This window comes from Gracilinanus agilis, chromosome 6 (genome assembly GCF_016433145.1).
Source record: "Gracilinanus agilis isolate LMUSP501 chromosome 6, AgileGrace, whole genome shotgun sequence".
Lineage (NCBI taxonomy): Eukaryota > Metazoa > Chordata > Mammalia > Didelphimorphia > Didelphidae > Gracilinanus > Gracilinanus agilis.
The window spans coordinates 8,208,665-8,234,854 of NC_058135.1; the positions used below are offsets into that span (position 1 = coordinate 8,208,665).

The following is a 26,190-nucleotide window of genomic DNA, read 5'->3' on the forward strand; positions in this document are numbered from 1 at the left end:
CTGAGAGGACATTACTATTATGATCCCCATTGTACAACTGAAGTAATAGAGGCAGGTAGATGTAAGTCACTTGCCCAGGGTCACACAAATATCAGGCTAGATTTGAATTCAGCTCTTCCTGACTCTATTCAGGGTGCCCCTTAGCTGCCCGTTAGGAAGTGTTTCCTTGCCTCAAATTCTGCCTCTCTCCAGTGCCCACCCATTGTTCCTAAATCTGCCCTCTTAGGCCAAGCAGAATGAGTCTCCTCCTCCATCTACATGCCAGTTCTTCAGACAGCTTTCTCTAGGCTAAACATTCGGAGCTCTTTCAGCTTCTCCTTCGATGGTGCCCTCTCAGGGTCCTTCAGCTTCCTCAGCATCACTGCCCTCCTTTGGATGCTCTCATCAATGCCCTTTCTAAACTGTGGTGCCCAGGACTGGGCAGGGCAGAGGCCTGTGGGATGTTGAACATCCTCATTCTGGACTCTTTGAATGCATCAGTGACTCTTTGGAACTCTCATATCTCACAACTGACTTATCTTTAACTTATGATTCACTGAACCCTTGGACCTTTTCAGATTGATTTTTGCCCCCCCAAATGCCTTCCCCCCATTTTGGGATCCCCTGATTCTGTGAAGCCATCCAGCATGTGGTGTAGACCCTCTGTGGGTACAGAAAAGAGCTGCATGGGATGAGGAGGTTGCAGTCTATTCCTGTGGACTGAGTGTCTACACCTGTGAACCCACAGATCCATAAAAACCTTTTCTATTTCCATCAGTTTTTGGACTGCTAAGGAGTGCGGCATGGATAATGGAAAGAGCATTAGACTAAGGTCCAGGAGATGTGGGTTCTATTCCTAGGTCTATCACCTTTTGACAGGATGTCTTAGTGAGGCAGAAGGAAGTAAGGAAGCCCTGGGTTCAAGTCCTCCCCCTTGGATGTATCCTGGCAGTGTGACCCTGGACAAGTCACAATGCCTCTCACTGTGCTAGAAAACTCTCTAAGACTATATAAGTTTCTGTGAAAGACTTGGCTACTCTACTCTAAGGACTCCTGATGAAAAACCCTGTTTGCTTCTAGAGAGAGAACTGATGAACTCTGGGTGCAGACTGAAGTCTGATTTTTTTTCACTTTCTTTTGTTTTCTTGTTTGGAGGAATCTGGCTAATGTGGAAATCTGTTTTCCATGATTTCACATGGATAACGGGCACCATGCTGCTTCTGAATGAGTGGAGGAGGGGCTGGAAGGAGCAGAAATTGGGATCTCGAATGTTTCCCAAATGAGTGTTCAAAATAAATGATTAAGGAGTTGTTTTTGGTTTTTAAGGACCATTGAAGCTGCAAAGAAGGGCTGCCCTGCATCTGTAGGGGCAGGTTCCTCATTCAGGAGTTCTCTGTACTGTGCCAGTGAATCACGGGTCACATGGCTCATTCTCTGGCATCATGAACAGAATGTGTTAGGAGGAAAGCCTAATCTGAGCGAGCCCTTTCCCTCCCTGGTCTATGGCTTCCCCCTCCATTTGACAAAGGCATTGGCCTTGCACCTCTGAGACGCCTTCCTGCTTTATCATCCAGGCAGTTTGCTTTGGTTTTCATTCTCTGGAAAATCTCTCGTCAAATGCTGATTTCAGTTCCGATGGCGCCCTTTGGATATACCAAGCATTGACCTCATTTTCCTGGCTGTCTCTCCTCTCCTCAGCCTGCTGCTTCTAGCTTGGGGCAGAAGCAATGACTGATTTTTAATTCATGCTCATTAGGGCATTTCAAGACTCGCGTTTCATCTTCATTATTTTTGAGAGCTCTCAATCTAGTATCCTATTGCATCTATGAAACACCATCATTCAGTTATTGAATTGGCTGTGATTTATATAATGAGGTACCTCTGTGTGTGTGTGTGTGTGTGTGTGTGTGTGTGTGTGTGTGTGTGTGTGTGTGTAAACCCTTGTCTTCCATCTTGGAAATGATATTTACATTGATTTTAAGGCAAAAGAGCAGCTAAGGCTAAGAAATTGGAGTCAAGTGACTTGCCCAGGGTCACACAGTGTTATGAAGGGGTCTGGCTGCACACAGGGGAAAGACTAGTAGATGGAATTAGGCCAGTCCAAGGGGCCTTAGGCAGGAGTAGAAGTTGGAGTGTAACAGGGTCCTGCACCTAGCTGAGTGAGAGGGAGATGAAACTCTCTCACTGGTAAAGCCAAGGCCCCTTTAAGTTCAAGGTTCTGTGCCTCTCCCCAGAGAAATGGAGACTATTCTATTGGCCAGTTAGTATGGTCAATAGGAAGGAGGATGGCACTTCCTGAACCTAACTGATTAATAAAGTTTGTCAGCTGAAGCTAGTAGTTTGCTCTGATTGTTGATGTTACTTGATCTTTGGTAAAGGTAAAAGTAATTGACTTTAAAGATCTTTAAGCTTGAAGGTTTTAAGGGGTTTATTGGTAAAGTCTGGATCAGGTAAAAGGAATAGTAGGGAAGAGGGTGAGGAAAGCTAAGATCTCGAATCACTAAGTTCACTAAACTACTCTTAGGAAATTGTTGAAAGGTCTTCTTATGGTACAGAAATAAAGAAAGCCTTGAGGGCAATCTCAACTCTGATATTCTTGGTTGCTGACCCAGGGCTGCCAAGCCCTGGGCCAGATGGTGATGTCTTATTGATAGAAATTGTCTCTTGGTTGCAAAGGGTTGGTGGGTCTGCCAATGAGCTATTCATATTGGCTGGTTATGGTAGTTGTTCCTACCTAACTAAGGAATGTACCCAAACCACCCTTCAAAATCTCCCAGGGCCCACTCTCTACTCTTTCCACCCTAACCCTGAAGATCAGAGTCAGAAGTCAAGTCAGGGGTCTGGTGACCCCCTTTTATACCCTCACTTCAACTGTCACCCTGGCACCCAGCCTGGGTCCTCTGCCAGGTTCTGTGTTCTATATTGGCAACTGCCAGCTTGCAACCCATGAAAACATGGTTGCAGGATTTTATCCATCACAACAGCTAGGAAGTGTCTGAGGCCAGATTTGAATCTAGGACCTCCTTTCTCTAGATTTAGCTCTCAATCCACTGAGCCCCCTCATTATCCTGACCCATGTATATTTTTTAAGGAAGATGAAGAGGGCTGAAATAGTTTAAGACCATGTCCTTGGGGAATTCTATGAAGAGAGCTCATGTCTGGCTGTTTGGGAAATTGTTCCCTCTTCAGATGCAGCTCCTAAATGTGAGTTGCTTTCCTTAAAAACCCAAACAAACAAATTAGGCTCTTTATATTGGTGGTAGGCTTTCTCTCTTCCTCAAATTCAAATCCTGATCTAAACTTTTCCCCTGGGGAAAGCAAGGAACTGTTTCTAATCAACAAGTAATGCAGTGGGTAGTGTGGCCCAAAGGGTAGCATGCTGGGCTCATAGTCGGGAAGACCTTGGTTCAGATCCTGCCTCAGATACTTATCTTCAGCAAATCATTTAACTGTGAGACTCGGTTTCGGTTTCTTGCTTTCCTTGTGGTGAGGTACAAATAAAATAATGGACATAAAGTGCTTTACATAATTTTCCATGGCAGGCGTTATCTGGTAGGATACTGTAGTCTCTCAAGTTTTTCTTCTGTTTCAATCTGCACCTCTGATTTCTGTGGTCTGGGAATTCCCTCTGTTGATACAGATCACTTGTTATCATTGTTCAGTTGTTTCAGTCCTCAGTCTCACTGTTCCTGACTCTGTTTGGAGTCTTGGCAAAGACGCTGAAGTGATTTGACATTTTCTTCTCCAGCCCATTTTACAATGCAGGCAAACAAGATTAAGTGACTTGCCCAAGGTCACCCAGCTAATAGGTGTCCGAGGCTGGATTTGACCTCAGGAACATCAGGAAGATGAGTCTTCTTGATTGTAGATCCAGACGAGGGACAGAAAGACAGAGAGACAGAGCATTTCTATATTGGAGAATTCTACATTGACTTTTTCTCTCTGTCTTCTGCTATATCTCTTTGATTTGGGAGTGGGGCTTTAGGACTTGGCTTTCAGCATTAAGCAGTCTTCTGCTATGAAACCTCAGATCTCTGACTGGCTTCGATTCTTCCTTACTTGGAATATATCTCACTCTTCCATTTCCCTGAAGTGATGATTCTTCTAAGGGTAAACCTACTTGGAGCCATGGTCCCAGGATCTAACAGCATGCCGAAAGAGAGATGATTCAGAGGGGTTCAAGAATGTGGAAGGCTGCCATGTGGAGGCTGCTTTTTGGAGTCTGCTTTGCTCCAGAAATTGGCTGGAGATGGCAAATTCCCATTTGTTCATAGACTCAGATTTGTTTATGCCTCACGGAAGGACACCCTGGAAGCGCTGAAGGGCCGTGGGTCCCTTCTCTTTGGGAGGCTTCAAGCGAGGACTGAACGGACCCTTGTCAGGCAGGTCGTTCAGCTTAGTGTAGATGGCCACCAAGGTCCCTTCCGATCATGAAACTGTAAATCTATGAACCAGTGAGCCTGAGGCCAGGAACCGTGGATGAGAGTGGATGATTGAGTGCTTTACAAGGTGCTTTCCCGACACCCACTCTGGGAAGTAGGGCATGGATATCTCCTTACACTTCACAGATGGAGAAGCTCGAGTGTCAGAGAAGCCGATTTCTTCAAGGTCACTCAGGAAGTAGCGGAGGCAAGATCTGAATCCAATTCTAACTCTCACCCTGTTTCCCTTTGTACTGGCCGAGAGAACAGAGATCTGGTGGTCCAAAATCCTGGGCTACAGACAAGGCCCTGCAAGGCCTCCTGCTCACAAACACCTGATGTCTTCGGGCCACTTTCATGTCCTGCTTTTGTGCTCCAGCCTCCTTCTCTGACTCGGCCCCTGGTCTCCAGACTGAGGAGGACTCACACTGTTCCTGTTCCTGGAGTGTCTTCGTACTGTGGGGCCACACACTTTCTGCCTTCCTCTTTTTACCCTGAGTTGGAGGACAAGAAATCACATCCATTTCCATCCTAGAAAGCACATGTCAAATAGTTGCCCTGCGATTCCACTCAACATTCTTGTGACAGCCAAGAGGAAGAAGCAAGGTGATTCAGTGGATTGAGAACCAGGCCTAGAGATGGGAGGTCCTAGTTACAAATCTGGCCCCAGACACTTCCTAGCTGTGCAACCCTGGGCAAGTCACTTAATCCTGCTTACCTCAGTTTCCCTATCTTTAAAATGAGCTGGCATCACCGAGAGTCAGCCACAACAGAGCAGCAAGGTCCACGATGCTTAGCGCAGTGCCTGGCATTTAGCCATTATTTAATAAATGGTTTTCCATCCATATATTCATTCATTTGTACATGGGATGGCACGGTACGGGGGTGGCCAATGTCTGTGTTTTGGGTGTTGGTTATTATCTCGCACTCCATGAGTGCCACTGCACGGCATCCAACCTTGACATCAGAAGGACCGGAATTAAAGAACGTCTCCAAAGGCCAAGCTGCTTTGGTTGATGCAGGGGCTTATTTTTTATTCTGTGATGCAAAGAAAATAGAGCTAGGATGAACATTTTTAATTCTAAGTAAAATTATAAAAAGAATTTGAAGGAATCGACATCCATGCTTTCCTTCTAGTCTTTATTTACAAGTGGGGGAAAGGAAAGGTTGGCCAACAAAGAGGGCAGGAGGCCTGAGGCAGCCAGCTGAATCCTGGAAATAGAAAAATGATGCCCGAAGCTTAAAGAACGGCCCTTAAGATCTGAGCACGTGGGATGATGGGATTCATTCATCAGTCATTCACATGGGCCAGTTTTGGAAACACTGAAGGCAAAATCACTGCGTCCATGGACACTGCCAACTCACATACTTGGAGGGAAGATGATGCCTGCATTTTGGGAGGAGAGAACATGTCCCGGGGTCCCTTTGAAGGCTCTGTACTCTCTCATATCCTGCTTTGAGCTTTATAGAGAACTTTCCCCACGAAACTGGAGAGCTCTGGGACACGCAGAGTTTAAGCCTCATCTAGGGCAGAGCAAGGTGAATCACCTTGGCTATAGTCTCACAGCCATCAAGTGTCCAAGTGGCATCGCAGACTCAGGTCTTCAGGGTCTAGGGCCCTGGTCCTTAGGCCCTGCTGCCCCTCCCTGTTAAACCCAGTGATTGGTTTGAGAAATAGTGACTCCAGTTGTCATATCCCAGGGCTGGGGCTTTGTGACTATTTAGAGAAGCTCTCCACAAAAATAAAGGAAAAGCAACAATGATTTTCTTTCTGGGGCTTTTAGATCTACAGGCTGGCTTCCAGTGTTAACTTCCCAAGTAGGATGTAGTAACCTACACAATTAGTCGGCATTTATTAAGACCTCCCTGGTGTGCTGCCTGGGGTGCAGAGACCCAAATCAAAAACTTTCTGCTCTCCAGGAATTTACATTCTAATGGGGAGACAACAAGCACACATCAGACTCAGGCTGTCACAACGGTTGTTGACTTCTCACTTCTGGAACCCAGCCCTGCTGCTCAGTTGTCTCAAGACACTACGGCTCTTCTCAAAGAGTTCTGTGTGTCCTTTTGGGGAGATAAAAGTTAAAACAATTTTCTAAAGAAAAAAGCCCTCTCCATCCTTTGTTCACTGTGGCTCACTCAGTCTCGTTCCACTGGGGACAGGAAAAATCCTTTTATCCTTTTTGATTCCTCACAAAATTTTCTTCAGAATGTTTTTGCACCAAATTAAAGGCAAACAGTTCTCCCAAGAAACTTTCTCCTCATCCTCTTTCTTGCTGTTTTCTTTCCCATTTTATTCAAACCTTTACCACTAACTGTCTCTTCTCAATGTTCTGTAGAATCAACCTCAGGACAATTCAACTATTACTCTCTGAGCTTCCAAAAGAGATCCAGGAACAGATTCTTTGAGGACCGGAAAGGCCTCTTCACCAACATGATCCTTGAGCGGAGCAACGAAGACAACTGAAGACTGCAAGTGGCAGAATTGGAGATGAAGGGCTGACGTATTCCAGGCATGGGGAATGACCAATGCCGAAGCTCAGAGATGGGAAACGTATTACTGCTTGTGAAGGACAGCCAGTATTTGAAGATGTCTGGACCACAGAATATGGAAGGGAATAATGAGTAGGACTAGGTTGGAAAGAGTTTTCTGTGCCGGGAACACTAGCACCTCCACTTAGCTTGCCAAGCCCTTTTCAGGTCTGCTCATCCATCTTTGGTGTCTACCTGTCACTCAGCTCTCCCCTGTGGCTCCAAGAAGCCAGAGCATGGGTAGTGGCCACCCTCTGGCAAACCTGTCTCAGCAGACAGGCCTCGGGGTGGTTGGTGCATAAGGGGATGTGAAGCACAGGGAGACTTCCCCCGGCCAGATGGGTGGATGAGAACAATTCATTCCAGCGGTCACAAAGGTGGCCAGAATGGGCGCTGGGGGATGCTCAAGAATAACTGAAAGATGAACAACCCATGCCTAGCAGAGGACCTTATTTTCAATCCTGAGGGAACAGAGAGCTGTTGTAGTTTATTGAGACAGGGATAACATGGCCGTGCCGGGGCTTTTGGAAAATCACTGGTGTGAAGATGGATGGATTGAGAAGAGGGGAGAGGCGATGCAGGACACTCTTTGAGAAGGGTTGGCAAGGAAAGGGAGGAGGAGGGGAGAAGGAGAGGGAATGGTAGACCAGGGAAAGGAAGAAAAGGAAAGGCCAGGGAAGGTGAGAGCTTAGTAGATTTGACCACCATGAGTTCATTAGTAACTTTGGAGGGAACAGTTTCAGTTGAATGGTGAGGGAGGAAGATGTTATAGCCCGTCTAGAAGAGATTAAGAGGAGAGGAACCCAAAGCCCAGATGGCTTGAACATAGTAAAATAATTCTTCTTCAGACCTGCTCCCCACTGATGTTCCACTGTTCTCCTTAGCCTTTGCTTCTTTGAGAGAGCAGGGACTCTTTTTTGTCTTTGTATCTCTAGCACTTAGCACGGTGCTCTATGGCCTTGGTCCTCCTTTGATCATCTACAACATGGAGCCTTGAGTTAGATAATGATAAAAAAAAATAGCCTATAGATGGTGCTTTAGGGCTTGCAGAGTATTTTACAAATATCATCTCATCTGATCCCTACAACAACCCTGGGATGTAGGTGCTATATTTATTCTCATTTTACACATGAGGAAACTGAGGCAGATTAGCTAAGTGGCTTGCCTAGTGTCATACAGGAAGGATCTGAGGCTAGATTTGAACTCAGTGTACCTGGCTCCAGGTCCAGCACTCTGGATCATTTAGTTGCCTTCAGTGTCTCTTCCAACCCTTATATTATCAGTCTAAGAGAAGAGTTGGTCAGTTTCCAGTTATTCCATTAGTGGTGTTCGTTCCAGATCCTCACTTACTCATAAACTTTTCCCCCCTTGTCTTCTGTCTTAGAATCTCTGCTTCCATGGCAGAAAAGCGATTAAGTGCCAGGTTATTGGGGTTAAGTCACCCAACTAGGAAGTGTCTGGGGCCAGACTTGAACCCAGGTTCTCCTGTCTCCAGGTCTGACTCTCTAGCCACTGAGCCTCCTAGATATCCCATTCATAAGCTTTTAATCAGCTTGTTGGGTCTGTGGGCTCTTAGTGCATCCATGCATTGAGTATTTGTGTAGCTCTGACATTGCTTCAGTAACGTGTCTTTCCTTCTGTTTACCTACAGTTCGTGGCTCATCCCAACTGTCAGCAGCAGCTTTTAACTATCTGGTACGAGAACCTCTCGGGATTACGGGAACAGGCCATTGCTATCAAGTGTTTGGTGGTGTTGGTGGTGGCCTTGGGACTCCCATTCCTGGCTATTGGCTACTGGATTGCCCCATGTAGCAGGGTATTGACTTTTCTGCTTTAATATGTGGTTGGTTCTAGATGTCCCTTAGGGAGTTGGGTTTTGTGTGTGTGTTTGTGAGTTAAGTAATCTTCCTGCCATCAGTTATTAATCATCCCCATCCCATTCACTGTATTTTTGTTGTTCTTTCTGTTTTTGGATGGTTGGTTTTTTATTTATTCCCCTCCCATCTCCTCTCCTCTCCTCTCCTCTCTCCTCCCCTCCTCTCCTGTCCTCCTCCTCTCCTCTCCTCTCCTCTTCTCCTCTCCTGTCCTCCCTTCCCTTTTCCTCCTCTCCCCTCCCCTCTCCTCCCACTTCCTCTCCTTTCTTCCCTCTCTTTAGGGGGTTTGGAGGGGAAGTCCCAGAAAGCAGAATATAGAATTTACTGGAAAAAGAAAAAAGAAAACTCTACAAGTGTTCCTACTTCTTGGGCTAAAAGACTTCTTGGGTCATTTGTGACTTTATCCTAACATCCCATAATATCTTCTGAAAAAGGATCATCAACACATGGAACTTTTAGGACCCTACATGATGTGGTTTTGAAGGTGTACAAGGAGCTCCCATATAATTATAAGCTTAAGTATCAAAATACTTTCATTAAATACCACAGCGAATAGAGTACTGGGTCCATAGTCAAGAAGAAGACTGGGGTGGGGTGGGTGCCAGGAAATGTTTAATCACCAACTCTCTAGAGGAAAAAATGTGTCCATTAATCATTTTTAAGTTTAACCTGCATTATTACCATTTTCTTCATCACTTTCTTAAGCCTAGACAATCAACAAAATGATAACTCAAGCCCTGATTTGTAGTATTCGCCATTTCTGAAGTGTAAATGCTCATGCTGAAAATTTAACAGTCGGCTCAGTCAGTATGAGCTGGCTCCAACCCACCCCTGGGAAGACCTCAGTTCAAATTCTGTCTCAGGATCAAGTGATCCTGACAAGTCTTCAGAGAGAGTGGGCCTTGCTGGCTCCAAAGTTTACATCTATGATCCTGTTTCAGTTGTCTCAGACTCAACTGTTCATTAGAGTAAATTGAACTATTCTGTGACATTCCACACTTTACCTTTTTTCCCCTTTTTTGGGAGAATTCAATTAATAAGTCTACATTAAGCCCCTATAATGCCTACGGCACTGGGCTACAGCTATAGAATAGAAAATGAAATAATCTCTGCCCTCAAGGAGCTTCTGTTCTCCCGGGAGGGGGAAGACAACATGAACACGAGTAGATAAATATAAAATAATTTCTAGGAGAGAGTAGAAGAAGAGGGGGAACAGGGGAAGATCAGGAAGGGAGCAGACAAAGAGATCTATTTTCTATCTTGATTCAGTCAGGTTTATTCTTATTTTTTTCCTCCTTCATGGAAGCTTTTTTAGGTATAGAATGGCCTCTTTCCATATGGAGGATAGCCTACCTTGGTGCCTGGCACACAGGAAATGTTTACTGAGTTCTTGTTTCCTTCCTAGAGATAAGCTAGATCTCAGCAGCTTGGCATCATACTGGATGGTATATTAGCTTCAGAGCAGAAGACAACATGGGTTCAGATCTTGCTCAGATACTCCCTAGGTGTATGACCCTAGATAAGCCCCTTATCTCTCTCAGACTCAGTTTCTCTTTCTGAAAAAGAGGACTATACTGGCACCTAAATGGCAAGATGATTGTAGACCAAATAAAGTAATATTTCTAAAGCACTTTGCCAACTTATGTAAATGTTAGCTGCTATGGTTAGTTATGACATTCTGTGGGAGAGCAGGCCATTTTTTGCCACATTTTTCTAGTATTTTCCTAACCAATGATTATTATTATGATTAGATATTATGGATCTACTCATTATGATTTGAATTGGGGGTTTAATAACCATGTTGTCCAGTTGTGTCTGACTCTGTGACCCCCATTTGACAGATCCTAGAGGGCTTTGTCATTTACTTGTCCAGCTCATTTTACAGATTTTACAGCTAAATTCGAGGAGGCAAAAAGAATAAAGTGACTTGCCCAACATCACACAGCTACTAAGTATTCAAGGCCAGAGTTGAACTTAGGAAGTGAGTCTTCCTGATTCCAAATATGTCACCTAACTTCCCCACTTAGTAACCATAGCTGAAACTTAATTTCCTAAGTTCCAGAAAGTACAAAGGGAGTGTTAGTGCTGAGGGAAGCCTATAGTCCCTTTGTGATGTAGACATACTCAATGTTGGGGCAATCCGTTGACTTGACCTAAGTAATCATTTGATGTGAGGGAGGCTCTGTGCTCCAGATGCTGGGAGAGCCCATGTTGGTGACCTAAGAACTCCTAAATGCCTGAGAAATCCAATAACAGTCGGTTATTCTATTTTCTTTCCCAAAATGCATTTGCAAAAGCAATATTTCATAGAATCATAGGATTTTGAGCTAGATGGGACCCTACCACAGCAGGAAATGCCTCTTGAACTTATAGCTGCATGAACATGGCAAGTAACGGAGCCATCCTGAGCCTCTGTCTTCTTCTCTGTAAAATGGACATAATAAGACTTGTACACAGTTAGTAGCTGTGTGACCCTAGGCAAGTCACTTTACTCTCAACCTCATTCTCTTTATCTTTAAATTAGGGTTAAATGGCACCCATCTTATCTCATGGGTTTTGTTAAAGAGATAAGCTCTTGGTAAAAATTAAAATGCTGTAAAATGATAGCTCTTACCACTAGGATTATAGACTTAGACATGCTCTTGTCCCTTTAATCTTTTTTTTTTTTTTAAACCCTTGTACTTCGGTGTATTGTCTCATAGGTGGAAGATTGGTAAGGGTGGGCAATGGGGGTCAAGTGACTTGCCCAGGGTCACACAGCTGGGAAGTGGCTGAGGCCGCATTTGAACCCAGGACCTCCTGTCTCTAGGCCTGACTCTCACTCCACTGAGCCACCCAGCTGCCCTCTCTTGTCCCTTTAATCTTACAAAGGAAGGATCCAGTTCAGGGAGGGAAAGGGACTTGGCTAAGGTCCCACTGATAGTCAGTGACCCAGCTGAGATTCTAAGTCATCCTCTGCCTCCCCGTTGCTGTTGTAGTTGTTGTCATCATTGTATTCTGTATTTGGTAACTGACAAATACTGGCCTAGAAGGAGTTGGGGTGATGGAGGGAATGTGTCGTTAACAGACCAACATGCGGGAATATAAGGGAAACACGCCCCCAAGCTCAAGCACAAGGCACAGCTAGGAGTGAGTGGGTCACAGGATGAGGAGTGCCAGTTAGCTCTCTCCCATCTGCCTCCTCAGACTAGCCTGGGTTACAGATAACTAATGGGCTCTTTAGCTGGCGTTAGAGAAGGAAGCACACATGGAAATACAAACACTAAACACTATTTGATGTAACAAAGGGAAGGAAGGTTAACTAACAATTAAAGAAGGCCTAGCAAGTGGATTGGACCGGCTGCTTCTGTCTGTCGTCAGCACAGACAGGTCTGGCTCAATCAGGGTGGCCGGAAGGCCGGTTGGAGATGAGGGGGTTTCTCGCTCCCCTGCAGACACTGATCCAGATGAATCCTTGATGACGCAGGAACACCCTCTTGACCAGACAATTATCCAAACCGAGGAGACAGACACACTGTAACTGGTCCACCCAGATGCAAAGTCTTGATCTTCCTCAGCCAAGGCACTAGTTGATAAAAAGTGGCTCTTTTCCAAGAGTTGACAGGATCTCTGCACACAAGCTTCAATTCTCAGCCTCAACAGTTCCAACCAAAAGCTCTTCAAAACTTGGGCTGCAGGGGCAGCTGGGTAGCTCAGTGGAGTGAGAGTCGGGCCTAGAGACAGGAGGTCCTAGGTTCAAACCCGGCCTCAGACACTTCCCAGCTGTGTGACCCTGGGCAAGTCACTTGACCCCCATTGCCCACCCTTACCACTCTTCCACCAAGGAGCCAATACACCGAAGTACAAGGGTTTAAAAAAAAAAAAAAAAAAAACTTGGGCTGCATTCCTTCTAAGAATGTCCGCACGGCCAGCCCGCCAGCCCTCTGCCTTCTCCTGTCCACATACCCTTATCTGCCTTGTCTGTATTCCCCACCTTACATTTGCCTCCCACAATCATCACCATCCTTTCATGGCCTTTCCTACAGCTGGGAATGAGGTTCAGGAAAGGGCGCCAAGTTTTAAAAGGACAAACTGAGACATTCTAGGGATGTGACCTGATACACTAGCTGCTCGAGTCATATGCTGCCCCCAGCAGGTCTCCCCTGTGTGTTAGAGGCCCCTGGGGGGTGCCACAGTGTACCAAGTGCTAGAGCTGGGGACAGGAAGGACAGAGTTCAGATTCTGCCTCAGACCTTACTAGCTGTGAGACCCTGGGCAAGTCACTTAACCTCTATCTGCCTCAGTTTCCTCAACTATAAAATAATAGCACCATTCTCCCAAGATTGTTGTGAAGATCAAATGAGATAATATGCGTAAAGCCAGTAAGTTTCTGAGGGAGTATCTGAAGCTGGGTCTTCCTGACCCCCGTCCGTCATTCTATCCACTCTCCCACACAGCTCGCCAAACGTTCACCTTTCTCCAGTGCATCAGGCCTTTCAAAACTCCTGCTGTTTGCAGAGCCTGGGCTAAGCCTCTGAATAAGAAGAGAAGCAAAGGGACATTCCCTAGCCTCTGCTTTCCCCCACGGGATTTCTAGAAACGGGAGCTGGGCTTCCTCAAGCCAAAAAAACCTGACATTTTAAACATTTCTGTCTTGCATGTGGTAGCTTGGGAAAATCCTGCGAAGCCCATTCATGAAGTTTGTGGCCCACGCTGCCTCCTTCATCATTTTCCTCTGCCTGCTGGTGTTTAATGCCTCCGACAGGTTCGAGGGCATCACCACGCTCCCAAACATCACCGTCATTGATTACCCAAAGCAGATCTTCCGAGTGAAAACAACCCAGTTCACCTGGACTGAGATGTTAATCATGGTCTGGGTTCTCGGTAAGTGAGTGGTTCTCTGTTTATACCCATTTCTCTGACTTGGGAAATGCTGAGGGGGAAGACAAAGTATTTACTTCATCTGCTGTGGACTTCTGCTGGCGCTGATTGCCCCAGCTTTCATTGCCTTAGATACAGGGCCAAACTACAGAACAGTGAGGCCAGAGATTCATGGAGGAGAGAGGAAATCAGTGGATCACAGGGTGTGCCCTTTATGGTATTCCAGTGCTTAGCAATGCGCCCAGCACGTAGTAAATGCTTGTTGACTGATGATGCTCAACCCAGTTGTTTTTTTCGCCTTTACACATAAAAGATCAATGGATCATAGACTGAGCTTCAACTGGCCATTGAATCTGACTCCTTATTTTGCAGATAAGCAAACTAGGCACAGAGAGGTTAAGAATTACACAGCTAATAAGCATCTGAGGTGGAGCCAGTCCATTTTCCCCTTAGCTGGCAGGGTGATTTTACCAACTATATACCCACCCCTGCTCAATGAGCTTCTATGGCTCCCCAGTACCTACAGGTCTGAATATAAAGTCCTTTGTTTGGCAAATGCCCTTCATAACCTATTTCCTTCCAACTTTTCCAGCCTGTTTCTTTCCTTCCTTGCCAAGTTTCTACTATAGTAGCTTGCTTGACTTCCAACATCCCACTGAGCCTCCAAATCTCTATGCCCTTTTACTGGCCAACCCCATGCCTGGAACACTGCCTCCTCTCTTCCATAGGTTCCCCTGATTTCAAAACTTAGCTTGAAGCTCCCCATGCAGGAAGCATTTCTTATTTCCTCCAGTGGTCTGTTTCATTAAAAAACAAAATAAGGCAGCTAGGTGGCTCGGTGGAGAGAGAGCCAGGCCTGGAGATCTGGTCCTGGATTCAAATGTGACCTCAGATACTTTCTAGCTGTGTGACTCAGGCCAAGTCATTTTAAGCCCAGTTGCCTAGCCCTTGTAGCTCTTCTGCCTTGGAACTGATACACAGTATTGATTCTAAGACAGAAGGGAAGAGTTTAAACAAAATAACAACAGACCCATTGCAAGATTGGGCCTGACTATCAATTTTGGATATGACTTTTGTTCCCATGGCTTAGCACCCAAATGGCATTCCCCTCTTAGAGTTTATTAGGAACATTTAAACAGCATATAACTTTGAACTGAAAGTATAGAATTTGGATCTGAAAGGGACCTTAGAGATCACCTAGTATTAACCTTCTCGTTTTATACAGGAAAAAAAACAGGGGCCCAGAAATGACTTGCCCAAGGTCACACAGGTAGTAAGTGGCAGCCAGGATTTGGACCTATATTATCTCATTTCAAATCTAAGGGTTCTAGTCTCTATGCCCCTTGATTTTGCTCAGTTGAATTCTGTATTTGTTTTTTCAAAGTATCTTTCTGGGTTATTTATATCTGAAAATATTTTAGCATAAGGCTGTGGGAAGCCAATAAGAGAAACAGAGTCTCAAATAGATAAAATAGATAAAAATCTGAGACTCCTCTTTTGACCCCTTTTGTGATCCTTGTGATTTCTTGTTGAAAAGAATTGTGGCCTTATTGAAAAACTTTAAGTTCCTAGCAAACCAGCAGTTAAGAGGTTAACATTCTTCCCCTTTGGTCAGAAATGCAGCCAAGGCTGAAACCTTAGTTTAGCAGGGGCATTTGCCCCTGAGAAAAGAATTCTCAGACTTAGCTTGCTGATAATCACACAGCTGAAGGTCCAGCCTGGTTCTTATCATCACCTTGAAGTTTCTGTGTCTTGTCTAAACTAATTGCAATGTCTACGGAGCTGTAAAACTCTCTCTGATTGTGGGTGAAAGGAAGTTTGAATTTTCATATATAATAAACTTGTGACTCAATGGCACTTCGAAGAAGCAGCTATGAGTTAACAGTCAAGATCATCTCCCATTACTTCCTTATCAACTAAGCTGACCTTATCAGATTGTCAGAGATGATCAATAGGCCCAAACAAGACCTTGGAATGCTGGATACAGGTAAAGATTTGCCCTCCCCCTCAGAGAACTTCCAAATTACAATGGTCTTGCCTGAAGAAGGGCAAGAAATCCAGAGTTTTCAGAACTCTCCCCTTAAGGGAAGACATTAGAAATAAAGAATAGATTAACAGGATGGGACACCATGAATCAAAGGAAAGAAATCTTTTTCAAGATCGTCTCCCCCGTCCTTATCATCCTTATCAGATTATCAGAGATGATAAATAGATCTTGATATAAGGCCATAGTCTAGAGCTGTGTTGGCAAACCTGTGACACATGTACCAGAGGGGATAGCTCCCCTCCCCCCCTCCACACATGCCTGAGGACATTTCTCTCATCCCCCACCCCTCTGCCCAATAGCCCAATGGGAGCATTTCCTCCTTCCCCTATTGGTAAGGCAGGGGCAGGTGGGGGTTGGGAGGGGGGCTCACATGCGTCATGAAGGTTGTAGTTTGGGTGCTCAGTCTCTAAAAGGTTTGCCATCACTGGTATAGAGGTTCCCAAACTTTCTCAGTAATTTTTTCATAACATCATTAGGTCAAAAGAAATACCTAACAGTTCTGTTTATTAAGTAGTTAGGTCAGGAATTTAAATATCTCCTGGTGCCTTGGTGTACACTCTGGGAAGTTAGACCATAGTTGTTAAAGGCAATGTGCTCTAGTGCATAGAGAGCTGATCTCAGAGCCAGCAAGAGCCGAGTTCAAGTCTCCTTCTAGCTTATATTGGTTGACCTTGGGCAAGTTGTGTAAACTCTCAGTGCCTTAGGCAGCTTTCTGAGGCTCCAGGTGGATGATAAAGTACTTCTCTGGAATGGTAGAGGGAGTTTCCTCATTAGAGAAGTTCCCATTGTCAGTGAAATCACCAATCTTGACCCTGTTGCTATTCCCCATGGAATACTTTATCTGATGGATGGAAATTCTCCATTATCTTAAATGGCTAGAGGTTCTAATGACAAATGTGCAAAGAAGGGTCAGTTAGCCTATTAGTTAGCTCAGATACTTATTTCTAGGCTGACCAGACTGTAAGAAATTAGAAGCAGAGATTCATGGGTGCATAGGTAGGCTGGATATTGGGAAGAGATCTGGTAGTTTAGGGGCACTTTCACAGAACAAACATCATCTTCCATCTTAGAATCGATACTGTGTATTGATTCTAAGGCAGAAGATCAGGAAGGGCCAGGCAACTGGGGTTAAGTGACTCACTTAAGATCACCCAGGTAGGAAGTATCTGAGGGTAGATTGGAACCCAGGCCCTCCTATCTCTGGGCCCAGCTCTCAATCCACTGAGCCACCTCGATGCCTCCAAAGGTTTTCTTACTGTTGTTTTAAGTTGTCTTTGCTGCCTTAACCAAAGTCTACTGGTGAAAGTTTATTAACAGTTTACGGATGTCTCTTTAGTTGTTTTCCATCAATTTACAATACAGCAACAGTGTTATTAGGGTGCCTGTCTTCCCAGAGCCCCTCCATAACTGAATCCCTCCTTTCTATCTTAATTAACAACTCTATGACAGAATGACAAAGGCTGGGCTAATGGGAGTTAAGTAACTTGCCCAGGGTCACACAGCTAGGAAGTGTGTCTGAGGTCAGATTTGAACCCAGGACCTCCCATCTCTAGGTCTGGCTCTCTATCCACTGTGTCACCTAGCTGTTCCTATAACCGACTTGAAATAAAAGGCAATAATAGGTTTTATACATGAGCTTTAATAGTCTATCCCTCAAAGTATATACTGTTAATTGTGCCTTTAAGCAACAATAGAATCTCAGAAAGTTTCAAATTAATTGCAATCTCTGAAGACTCTGTGAGAAGACTGAGTTTAATTTTATTCAGGAGAGTTTCTTATGATCACTAGAGAGATACTATGTGAGGTACAGAGAGAAAAAACTATAAGAACTTTTCTGGGAGACTAGATTTAACTCTTTTGGGGGAAAAACATGAAAGAGATTCCTTTTCCTAACTGTTGAGACCCTGGGCAAGACACTATACCCCAGTTGCCTAGCCCTTGCCTCTCTTCTATCTTAGAATTGACACTAAAATAGAAGATTAGGGTTTAAAAAAACTGAGAAACTTGGTTGATGTCTTGAGAGAGCTAAAATGTGGGACTGGGTTTCCTAGAAATAAAGAGATCAGCAACCTTGGCTGTGATCCTTCTCCGAGAGGATACAATATAAATAACTACGTATATCTTTGCTTCATTTTCTGTTACATTGTTAATAAATTGTATGGCCAGTAAATCTGATGTTTATTTAAACCTAAAAGATTAGGGGATTGTGTACATACAGGGTGTCCCAAAAAGCTACCCTGCTGATGGAAAAAGAGATTTTTTAAAAAAGTTTACTTAATGTGATATTTTTAAGCTGGAGGTGAGGGAGGGAGCTCAGAGCTAAGTCATTAATTAGCGAGAGGAATGAGATATGGTAGAATCAAGTAGAAGGTTACGGGTAAATGCAACTGACAGCCGCATAGGCTACAATAGCAAAATCATTCTGAAACCTTCTACATGATCCTTTATCTTCTTGGCCCATTTATGAGGGGGGGGACCTCAGCGTTGTTTCAGTTGTAATCTAATGGTGATTTGGAACATGTTTTCCTGTGGCCATTGATCGTGAACTTTTCTTCCAAAACTTGGACTCTCTGACCTGAGGGAAGGGTTTCTTTGTTTGTTTAGGATGGGGGCCAGCCAAAGGTGAGTGCAGGCAGCGGGGAGGGGGCTCAGGGGCAGAGACTGAAGAAGAAAAGGGGAGGAAATGGCCAAAAGGAAGGGCCAGCCCCTGGAGGAAGTGGGAGGGGCTGACTCCCGGGGAGGATGGCTTGGCCTTGGCAAGGAGAAGAGCCACCTGACCCCCGAGAGTGGAACAAATGAGGAATGGAGTTCTATAAACTTTCAGACAGCCCTACAGAGCTTCTAATCATGAGGAATGAGAGGGCTCTATTTGACTGTGCCATAGGCCTGAAAATAGCAACCACCACCCCCAGCCGCAGGCCAAGGCTGCCCAGACCCGCATCTATTGTGATTCATTAGTCTGTTTGCCAGCCTGCAGAGATAATGAGAGCCAGCACATGTCATCCTCAGAAACTGAGTGTGACATATTGAAGCAGCCGGAACTGATGGAAATGGGGCTGGTCTTTGAGTCTGCTCTGTGACCCTAGAAAATACACATCACCTCCCTAAGCCTCCGTTTACTCCTCTATAAAATAGGGATATTACACTCGTTTTGTTACAGGTGATGTAGGGAACTGCTAGGTAAATCTTAAAACGCTAAGAAAATCTGAGTTACTAGTATTACAGGAAGGCCAGCCAGCTCTCCTCCCCCCACCCTCCACCTTGCAACTAAAGCTGAAATTAGGAGAGCCAGGGTTGGGACTCGAGTATTTTTAAAAGTCAGTCAGTACATTGCCATCATAATTAGTCAGCAGTCAGTCAACAAACTTTTTTTTTTAACCCTTACCTTAGAACCAGTACTAAATATTGGTTCCAAGACAGAAGAGTGGTAAGGGCTAGGCAAAAGGGGTTAGTGACTTGCCCAAGGTCACAGAGTGAGGATGTATCTGAGGCCAGATTTGAAGCCAGGACCTCCTGTCTCTAGGCCTGGCTCTCAGTCCCCTGAGCCACCCAGCTGCCCCCTCAACAAACATTTATTATGTACCAGGCACTGTGCTAAGTGCTAAAAATGGAAAAAAGAGGCCAAAAATAGACCCTGCCCTCAAGGACTTCACAGTCTAATGGGGAAGCCAGTAAGCCAGCACCTATAGAGGTAAATAGGAAATAGTCAACAGAGGGAGGGCACCAGAATTAAGAGGGGTTGGGAAAGGCTTCCTAGAGAAGATGAGGTTTTTTGTTCAGACTTCAGAGAAAGCCAGAGAATCTAGGAGGCAGAGATGAGAGGGGAGAGCACGTCAGGAAAGGGGGACAGCCAGAGCAAATGCCTGTAGGGGAGAGATGTTCCAAGAGCACGTGTTGAGGGGTAAGGTCCAAGAAGCCTGGAGGGGGAGGTGGGGGTATGAAGGAAGGCAGATCCTTGGTTACTGCGGAGAGAATGGCGTCAGTGGAATAGATGTCAGAACCTCATTCCTCCCGTTGTCCTCAGGTGTGGCGTGATAAATGGTCGCATCTCTCTAACCTAAAATGATCTTCCAGGGCAAAAATCTGCGATGAACTTCTAGGGACCTCTTTAGCCTGCCCTCAGGACTGTATTCTCTCTACTTCTCAGCTCTGGGGGTCCCACATGAGTGAGTCCAGCAAGAGTGCTAGGCTTGTGCTTAGGAGACCTGAGTTCAGATCTTGCTGCTGATGCTTAGCAGCTGTGTCACAATGGGATATAAAGCCACCGTCGCCTCAGTTTCCCTGTCTGTAAAATGAGGCTCATCATCCGAATCACACTACCCATTTCTCAACGTTGTTATAAGTAATGTGTTTTGTAAATGTTAAAGCACGACTCAGATTCCCATGGTGAGCTTCATGAGGGATTCCCTATTGGGGCGTGTCGGGGGAGTGTGGTACCCTTTGTGCCCCTGCAGCAGATCTCCAGGAACGCTAGGACTGAATGGAGATCATTTCCCAGAATTCTTTTGTAAGCCCTTTTGAGCCATTTAAATGCCTCTGTGGCCTTACTCTTGGAGTAATCCGAATACATTGGTAGTTCATGTTCTGGGGTTACCCTCCAACCCCAGCTCCCCAGGGCAGGCTGGGTAGCTCTCCTTTACATTCTAGCCCAGAGGGTGGGGGGATACATTTCTAAGGCCCCTACTGATGGGCTTCCATTAATTAGCTCTTAGAAATGAGTGGTTTCCTACAAAGCATCTCTCCAAAGGCTGATGTGTTCTCTCTCTTCTACAGAAAGAGTCCCGACAAGAGTGCGCACAGACTTAGAGAGCCCATGTGGAAAAGGGTAACTCCCTGCTCCTGGCAGGCAGTCCTCAATGCCTCATTTTGCCCCTCTTGGATAGAGGGAGACGTCTAGGTTTGAATCTGCCTATTCTCGTCAACCCTTTTCTGTTCTCTGCTCCCAGTTTACTGTGATCCTGGGGGAGCTTCTATGATACCAGCAAGACATCCCAATCCTCTGGCTTTCCAATATTCATAAGGGCTTCCTCTGCACGGGGGCTGAGGGGAGGAGACTGAGGCCAAGGCCAAAGCTGAAGCTCCATCCCCCAAGTCTTTCCTTCCCAGAGGTGGCTCCCACCACTAAACAGCTGGATGCTTGAATCATCATCAGTGCTGAGGACACAATGAAGAGTTCTTATCCACTGTCATTCATGTGTTATCAGAATAGAGCAGCTATCAAAGAACAGTTATAGATGAGTTGATGTCAGGGGGTGTAGTGGATAAGGGACTGAACCTAGGGTCAGGAAGAGCAGAATTCAAATCCTGCCTCAACCATTTACTGGCTTTATAAACATGGGCAAATCACTTAATCTCTGCCCACCTCGGTTTCCTCAGATGTAAAATGGGGATAATAATAACCTTTCAGGGTTATTGTGAGATAAAATGAGATAATATTTGGAAAGCAAAATTTCAAGTACCATATAAATACTAGTTATCATTGTCATCAGTTTCCTACTGGGAGTTACCCACAAGTCTTTAAAAGCAGCTATCCAAGAATGGAATGGGGTTCCATATTCTTCCACACAGGAGGGGATTCCTCCCCAAAAGTCAGGGTGACCACACATTGCCTGCATTGTAGTAGAAATTCTTGGTCAGGTAAGTGGGGCAGAGTAATTGAATTGATTGACCCAATTGGCTCTCCGTGCTTAGACATTTTTTTTGAGGTAATTTGACATAGTGAATAGAACAATATTCACTAAGAATTCAAATCCTACTTAAGAAAGGAAGTGAGTGGGGCAGGTGGGTAGCTCAGTGGATTGAGAGCCAGGCCCAGAGATGGGAGTTCCTGGGGTCAAATCTGGCCTCAGATACTTCCTAGCTGTGTGACCCTGGACAAGTCACTTATACACACACACACACACACACACACACACACACACACACACACACACACACACACACACACCCATCGCCTAGCCCTTACCACTCTTCTGTGCTAGAACCAATACAGTACTATATAATACAGTACTGATTTAAAGGAAGGAAGGAAGGGAGGGAGGGAGGGAGGGAAGGAGGGGGGGAGGGAGGAAGGAAGGAAGGAAGGAAGGAAGGAAGGAAGGAAGGAAGGAAGGAAGGAAGGAAGGAAGGAAGGAAGGAAGGAAGGAAGGAAGAAGAGATTCCAATGCTGCCTTCCACACCTAGTAGCTATATGTTCAGTACAAGCCCATGAACCTCAACTCTCTGAGTCCCACAGTTTTGTCATCTGTAAAATAGAGACAATAATATTTAGGGCTTGGATTGGGTCCAAATCTCTGACTTCCCATATGTGAAACTCCCTCCATAGGTGAAGAACAGAAATTTCCAGTCTCAGTCATCTGAGAACATTGATGACTTGCTCAGGGTTCCTCAGTTAATATATCAGGACTTGAACCCACTCCTCCCTGCGTCTAATGCGTACTCTGTCCCACATTGCCTCCTCATCCCTGTAGTGTCGTGGTAGCCCTCTTTCTAGGCTGTCCTTGAGAAGACAGCACCGGGATGTTCCCAGTCCTCCCTTCGGGAGTGGTGAATGACTCTCTGTCAGTTGCCGCCTCTTCCATTGATCTTTCCCTGGTGTTTTGACATGGCTAGCTATTTGGATATCGACTCCTTGAAGAGAAGGAGGAGCTGAGCAAAATGCCCTTTAAAGGTGGGCTTCGCGTCCATAGGAACGGGTCCTAGCGGCAGGGGCAAAAGATGGCTTGGTGGGAACCTGATTGTGTCTCTCTGCTCTGGTCCATGCAACAGGGATGATGTGGTCAGAATGTAAGGAGCTGTGGCTCGAAGGGCCGAGGGAATACATTTTACAGCTGTGGAATGTGCTGGACTTCGGCATGCTTTCCATCTTCATCGCGGCATTCACAGCCCGATTTCTAGCCTTTCTTCAGGCCACCAAAGCACAGCAGTATGTGGACAGTTACATCGAAGAAAGTGACCTCAGTGAAGTCACTCTTCCTCCAGAGATACAGTATTTCACTTATGGTAAGTAAGTTCCCCGTTGAACACTGGGTAAGTTCCCCAAAGAATCTCTCACCTTTCCAGAAGAGAAGCTGTCCAGTAGAGGAAGGGGCATGGACGTAGACTTCCTTGAAGTCAGGAGGACCTGCCTATGTCCTGCCTCTGGCATGTCCCGGCTCTTTGGTCAAAGGGAGATCTTTTAGCCTTTCATCGCTCCCAGGTAATGGGAAGGCTGTGATAACGGAGTCTTTGTCTCAGATCCAGACCGTCAAGAAAGCATCACGAAAATGCACAGGATCATAGCTCTAGAAGTGTAAGGGACCCCTTCCATCTCATCTCAAGGGGCCATCTTGTTCCACTGTCCTTATTTTACCGATGGGGAAACTGGCCCATGGAAGTGAAGCGACTGTCTAGGGTTAGCCAGGCATTGAGCCGAGCTAGGATTTGGCCCCCTGGCCAGAGTCTCCTGAATGAGATGACTTTATTCTGGAACACTTGGCTTCTCTACTTCCCACCTCATGGGGGGGGGGGGGTAGGCAATCTTAGTGAATTAGATTCTGTCACCAGTCGCAGACCCTGGGAGCACACAGAGAGCCGCACCATTCTGAAGGACAAACTTAGGTTAACTCTGTGAAAGATGCTGCTTGGCTCCCCTCTAAAAGGCAGACGCCCCTCGTGCTTATGGTTGAATCCTCCCACTGCTGACCATCTTCCCAGTCATCCTTGACCTCTGCCTCTTGGAGAGAGCCCTGCATTCTCACAAACAGGCTCTCCCACCACATCTGCTCCTGAGGCTCTCTTCCCTCACCTCACCTCACCTCACCTCACCTCACCTCCGGCTCAGCCTTTGCTTCCCTCTGCCAGGAGGTCTCTTAGGTCTCCTGGTTTGTTTCATTCATTTCATACTCAGTGATGTGACTCTCCTCCCTTCCAAGCTTTCCAGCTTGTTGTTGTTGTTGTTGTTGAGTCATTTTTCGGTCATGTACAGCTCTTTGTGGTGTGACCCCTTTGGGGTTTTTCTTGGCCAAGATACTGAAGGGCCTTGTCATTTCTTTCACTGGCTCATTTTACAGATGAGGAAACTGAGGCCAACAGGGTTAAGTGACTTGCCCAGGGCCACACAGTTAGGAAATCATCACTTAGTGGGTAATCTAGTAGCTGGGAAGGATAGAGGAGACATGTGTATGCATGGAGGGGAAGGGGGCATACAATCACCATCTTTGAGTATCTGAAGGTCTTTAATGTGAAAGATGGAGAAAGTGTTCTTTTTAAAAAAAAATACTTATCTTCTGTTTTAATATTAATTCTAAGGCAGAAGAGAAGAGAGACAGTCTGGGTTAAGTGATTTGTCCGGAGTCACACAGCTAGGAAGCATCTGAGGTCAGATTTGAACCCAGGACCTCCTAATTCCAGGTCTGGTGCTTTATCCACTGTTTTACCTCACTGCCCCAAGACTTTTTTTAAGTTACTATATATATATATATATAAAATATAAGATGTAGCCTAATATAATATATGATTTGTTATGGATACATAATACATTTTAATAAATCTGCTAATCCAAGAGAAACAGACTTTCACATTAGCTGTCCCCAGATCCGCATCTCGTTCTCTCGTTTCTCACCATCCTCCCGCCCCAAGAGGGCAGGTAACGTGATACGGGCTGTCTGTATTTTGTATTTCTCTCCGTGGTCATATAGCACACAACCCTGTTCGTCATGTTGTGCTTTCACTAGAGAAAATTCATGGGGGAGACAGAGTGAGGAGAGGCAGGTTTCGAGAGGGCGCAGAGGCTCCAGCTCTGGACCTGGACTCAGGAGGCTGCGAGTTCCATCTCAGACATTTAACTGACTGTAAATCGTTGGCCAAGTCCCTTCAACCTCTCTCAGACTCTGCTTTCTCATCTGTAAAATGGGGGTAATAACCATACTTTAGTAATTACGCAATTACATATAAATATGTAGTTGTACTGACTCATCCAAAGGTGGTTGTGATGACCAGTCAAGGTTCCATGTGGAAAGTGCTTTGTGAACCTTAAAGCAGGCTCTGGAAACATTCGCTGTTTTGTTATTAATTATCATTTTGCTTAACCTCTGAGGGCAGACCTAGAAGGAAAAGATGGAAGTTCCTGGAAACCCATTTGCTGTTAGGAAAAACCTCCTGTCTTTGGTCCATGTTTTCTTTCACAACGTGGTTAATATGGAAATGTGTTTTGCATGACTGCACAGGTCTAATCTGTGTCTAATTGCTTGTTTTCTCAAAGAGGAGGCAGGGAGCAGAGAGGGAGAGCATCTAGATCTCAAAGAATTGAAAGAGGACTGCTCACAATCGTTTTTACATGAAACTGGAAGAAATTAGCTACAAAAATAGAGGAACAGTTAAGAGAAAGGAAAGAAAGAGAGAAAGGACAAGAGGGAGGAAAGGAAGGAAGGAGTGAATGCAAGAGAGAATGAAAGAAAGAATAGGAGGAAGAGAGAAGGAAGAAAGGAGGAAAGAAAGGAAGGAGAGAGGGAGAAAAAGAGGAAGGAAGGAAAGAAGGAAGGAAGGAAGGGAAAGCCGACTTCCTATGAACTTTGTTCCAGATCTCTGTTGGGGCAATAACAATGAAATTGGGGTGACTGAAGTACAGCTATTTCCTCAGCTGTGTAATTATGGGCATGTCACTTAACTTCTTGGTTTTTTGAGCAGATGAATTGCTGTCAGGTGGTGGATAGAGGGCTGAACCTGGGATGAGTTAGAGCAGAATTCAAATCCTGTCTCAGCCACTTAATAACTGTAAACATGGACAACTCACTTAATCACTGCCTGCCTCAGTTTCCTCATCTGTAAAATAGGGATAATAATAACCCATCTCTCAGGATTATTGTGAGATGAAATGAGATAATATTTGAAAAGCTCTTTGCAAAACTTCAAGTACTATATAAATGCCAGTTATTCTTATCATCAGTTTCCCTATTGGAAGTTACCCACAGGTCTTTTAAAATCAGCTGTCCAGGAGTAGAATGGGCTACCATGTTCTCCCACACAGAAGGGGATTCCCCCCAAAAGTCTGGGTGACCACACATTGCCTGGGTGGTAGTAGAAATTCTTGGTCATCAGGTATGTGTTGAACTGGCTGACTTCAACACTGAGATTTTGCAATTCTGGGAGATGAGCTTTTCTGAACTTGGCTAAGCCAGGCAGGCCCCTGAGGACAGACCATCCATCACCTGCCTGCTCTCTGCTGCAGTGTCAGAAAAATATGACTAGGCTCAGTCAGTTTTGAAACCATATATGTTTATCAGCTAATTCAACTTGCATTCCACAGAGCTCTCCTCTCGTGCTTATTCCATCTGCTCTATGATCCCTCCTAATATAGCCAGGAGAATTTGGGAGCTTTTTCAAAAAACATTTTGTTGGCAATTAAAAAAAAAATCTCGACCTGACTTTTAAAAGTCTGATCTCCTCCTCTCCCTCCTAGTTGCTTTTTTTTTTTTTTTCTCGTTCTTTATGAGATTTT

General features: G+C 45.2%; 1 protein-coding gene across 2 annotated transcripts in view; it reads left to right on the top strand.

Annotated features, from left to right (window-relative positions):
• Window positions 1-26,190, top strand: part of TRPC3 (transient receptor potential cation channel subfamily C member 3) — an 84,430-nt gene that overhangs the window by 29,872 nt on the left and 28,368 nt on the right. For both annotated transcript variants that reach the window (XM_044680435.1, XM_044680436.1), the window contains exons 3-5: window positions 8,584-8,748; window positions 13,453-13,669; window positions 22,482-22,715. In XM_044680435.1, the coding sequence (XP_044536370.1) occupies window positions 8,584-8,748; window positions 13,453-13,669; window positions 22,482-22,715 (616 nt within the window). The remainder of the gene's footprint in view (window positions 1-8,583; window positions 8,749-13,452; window positions 13,670-22,481; window positions 22,716-26,190) is intronic.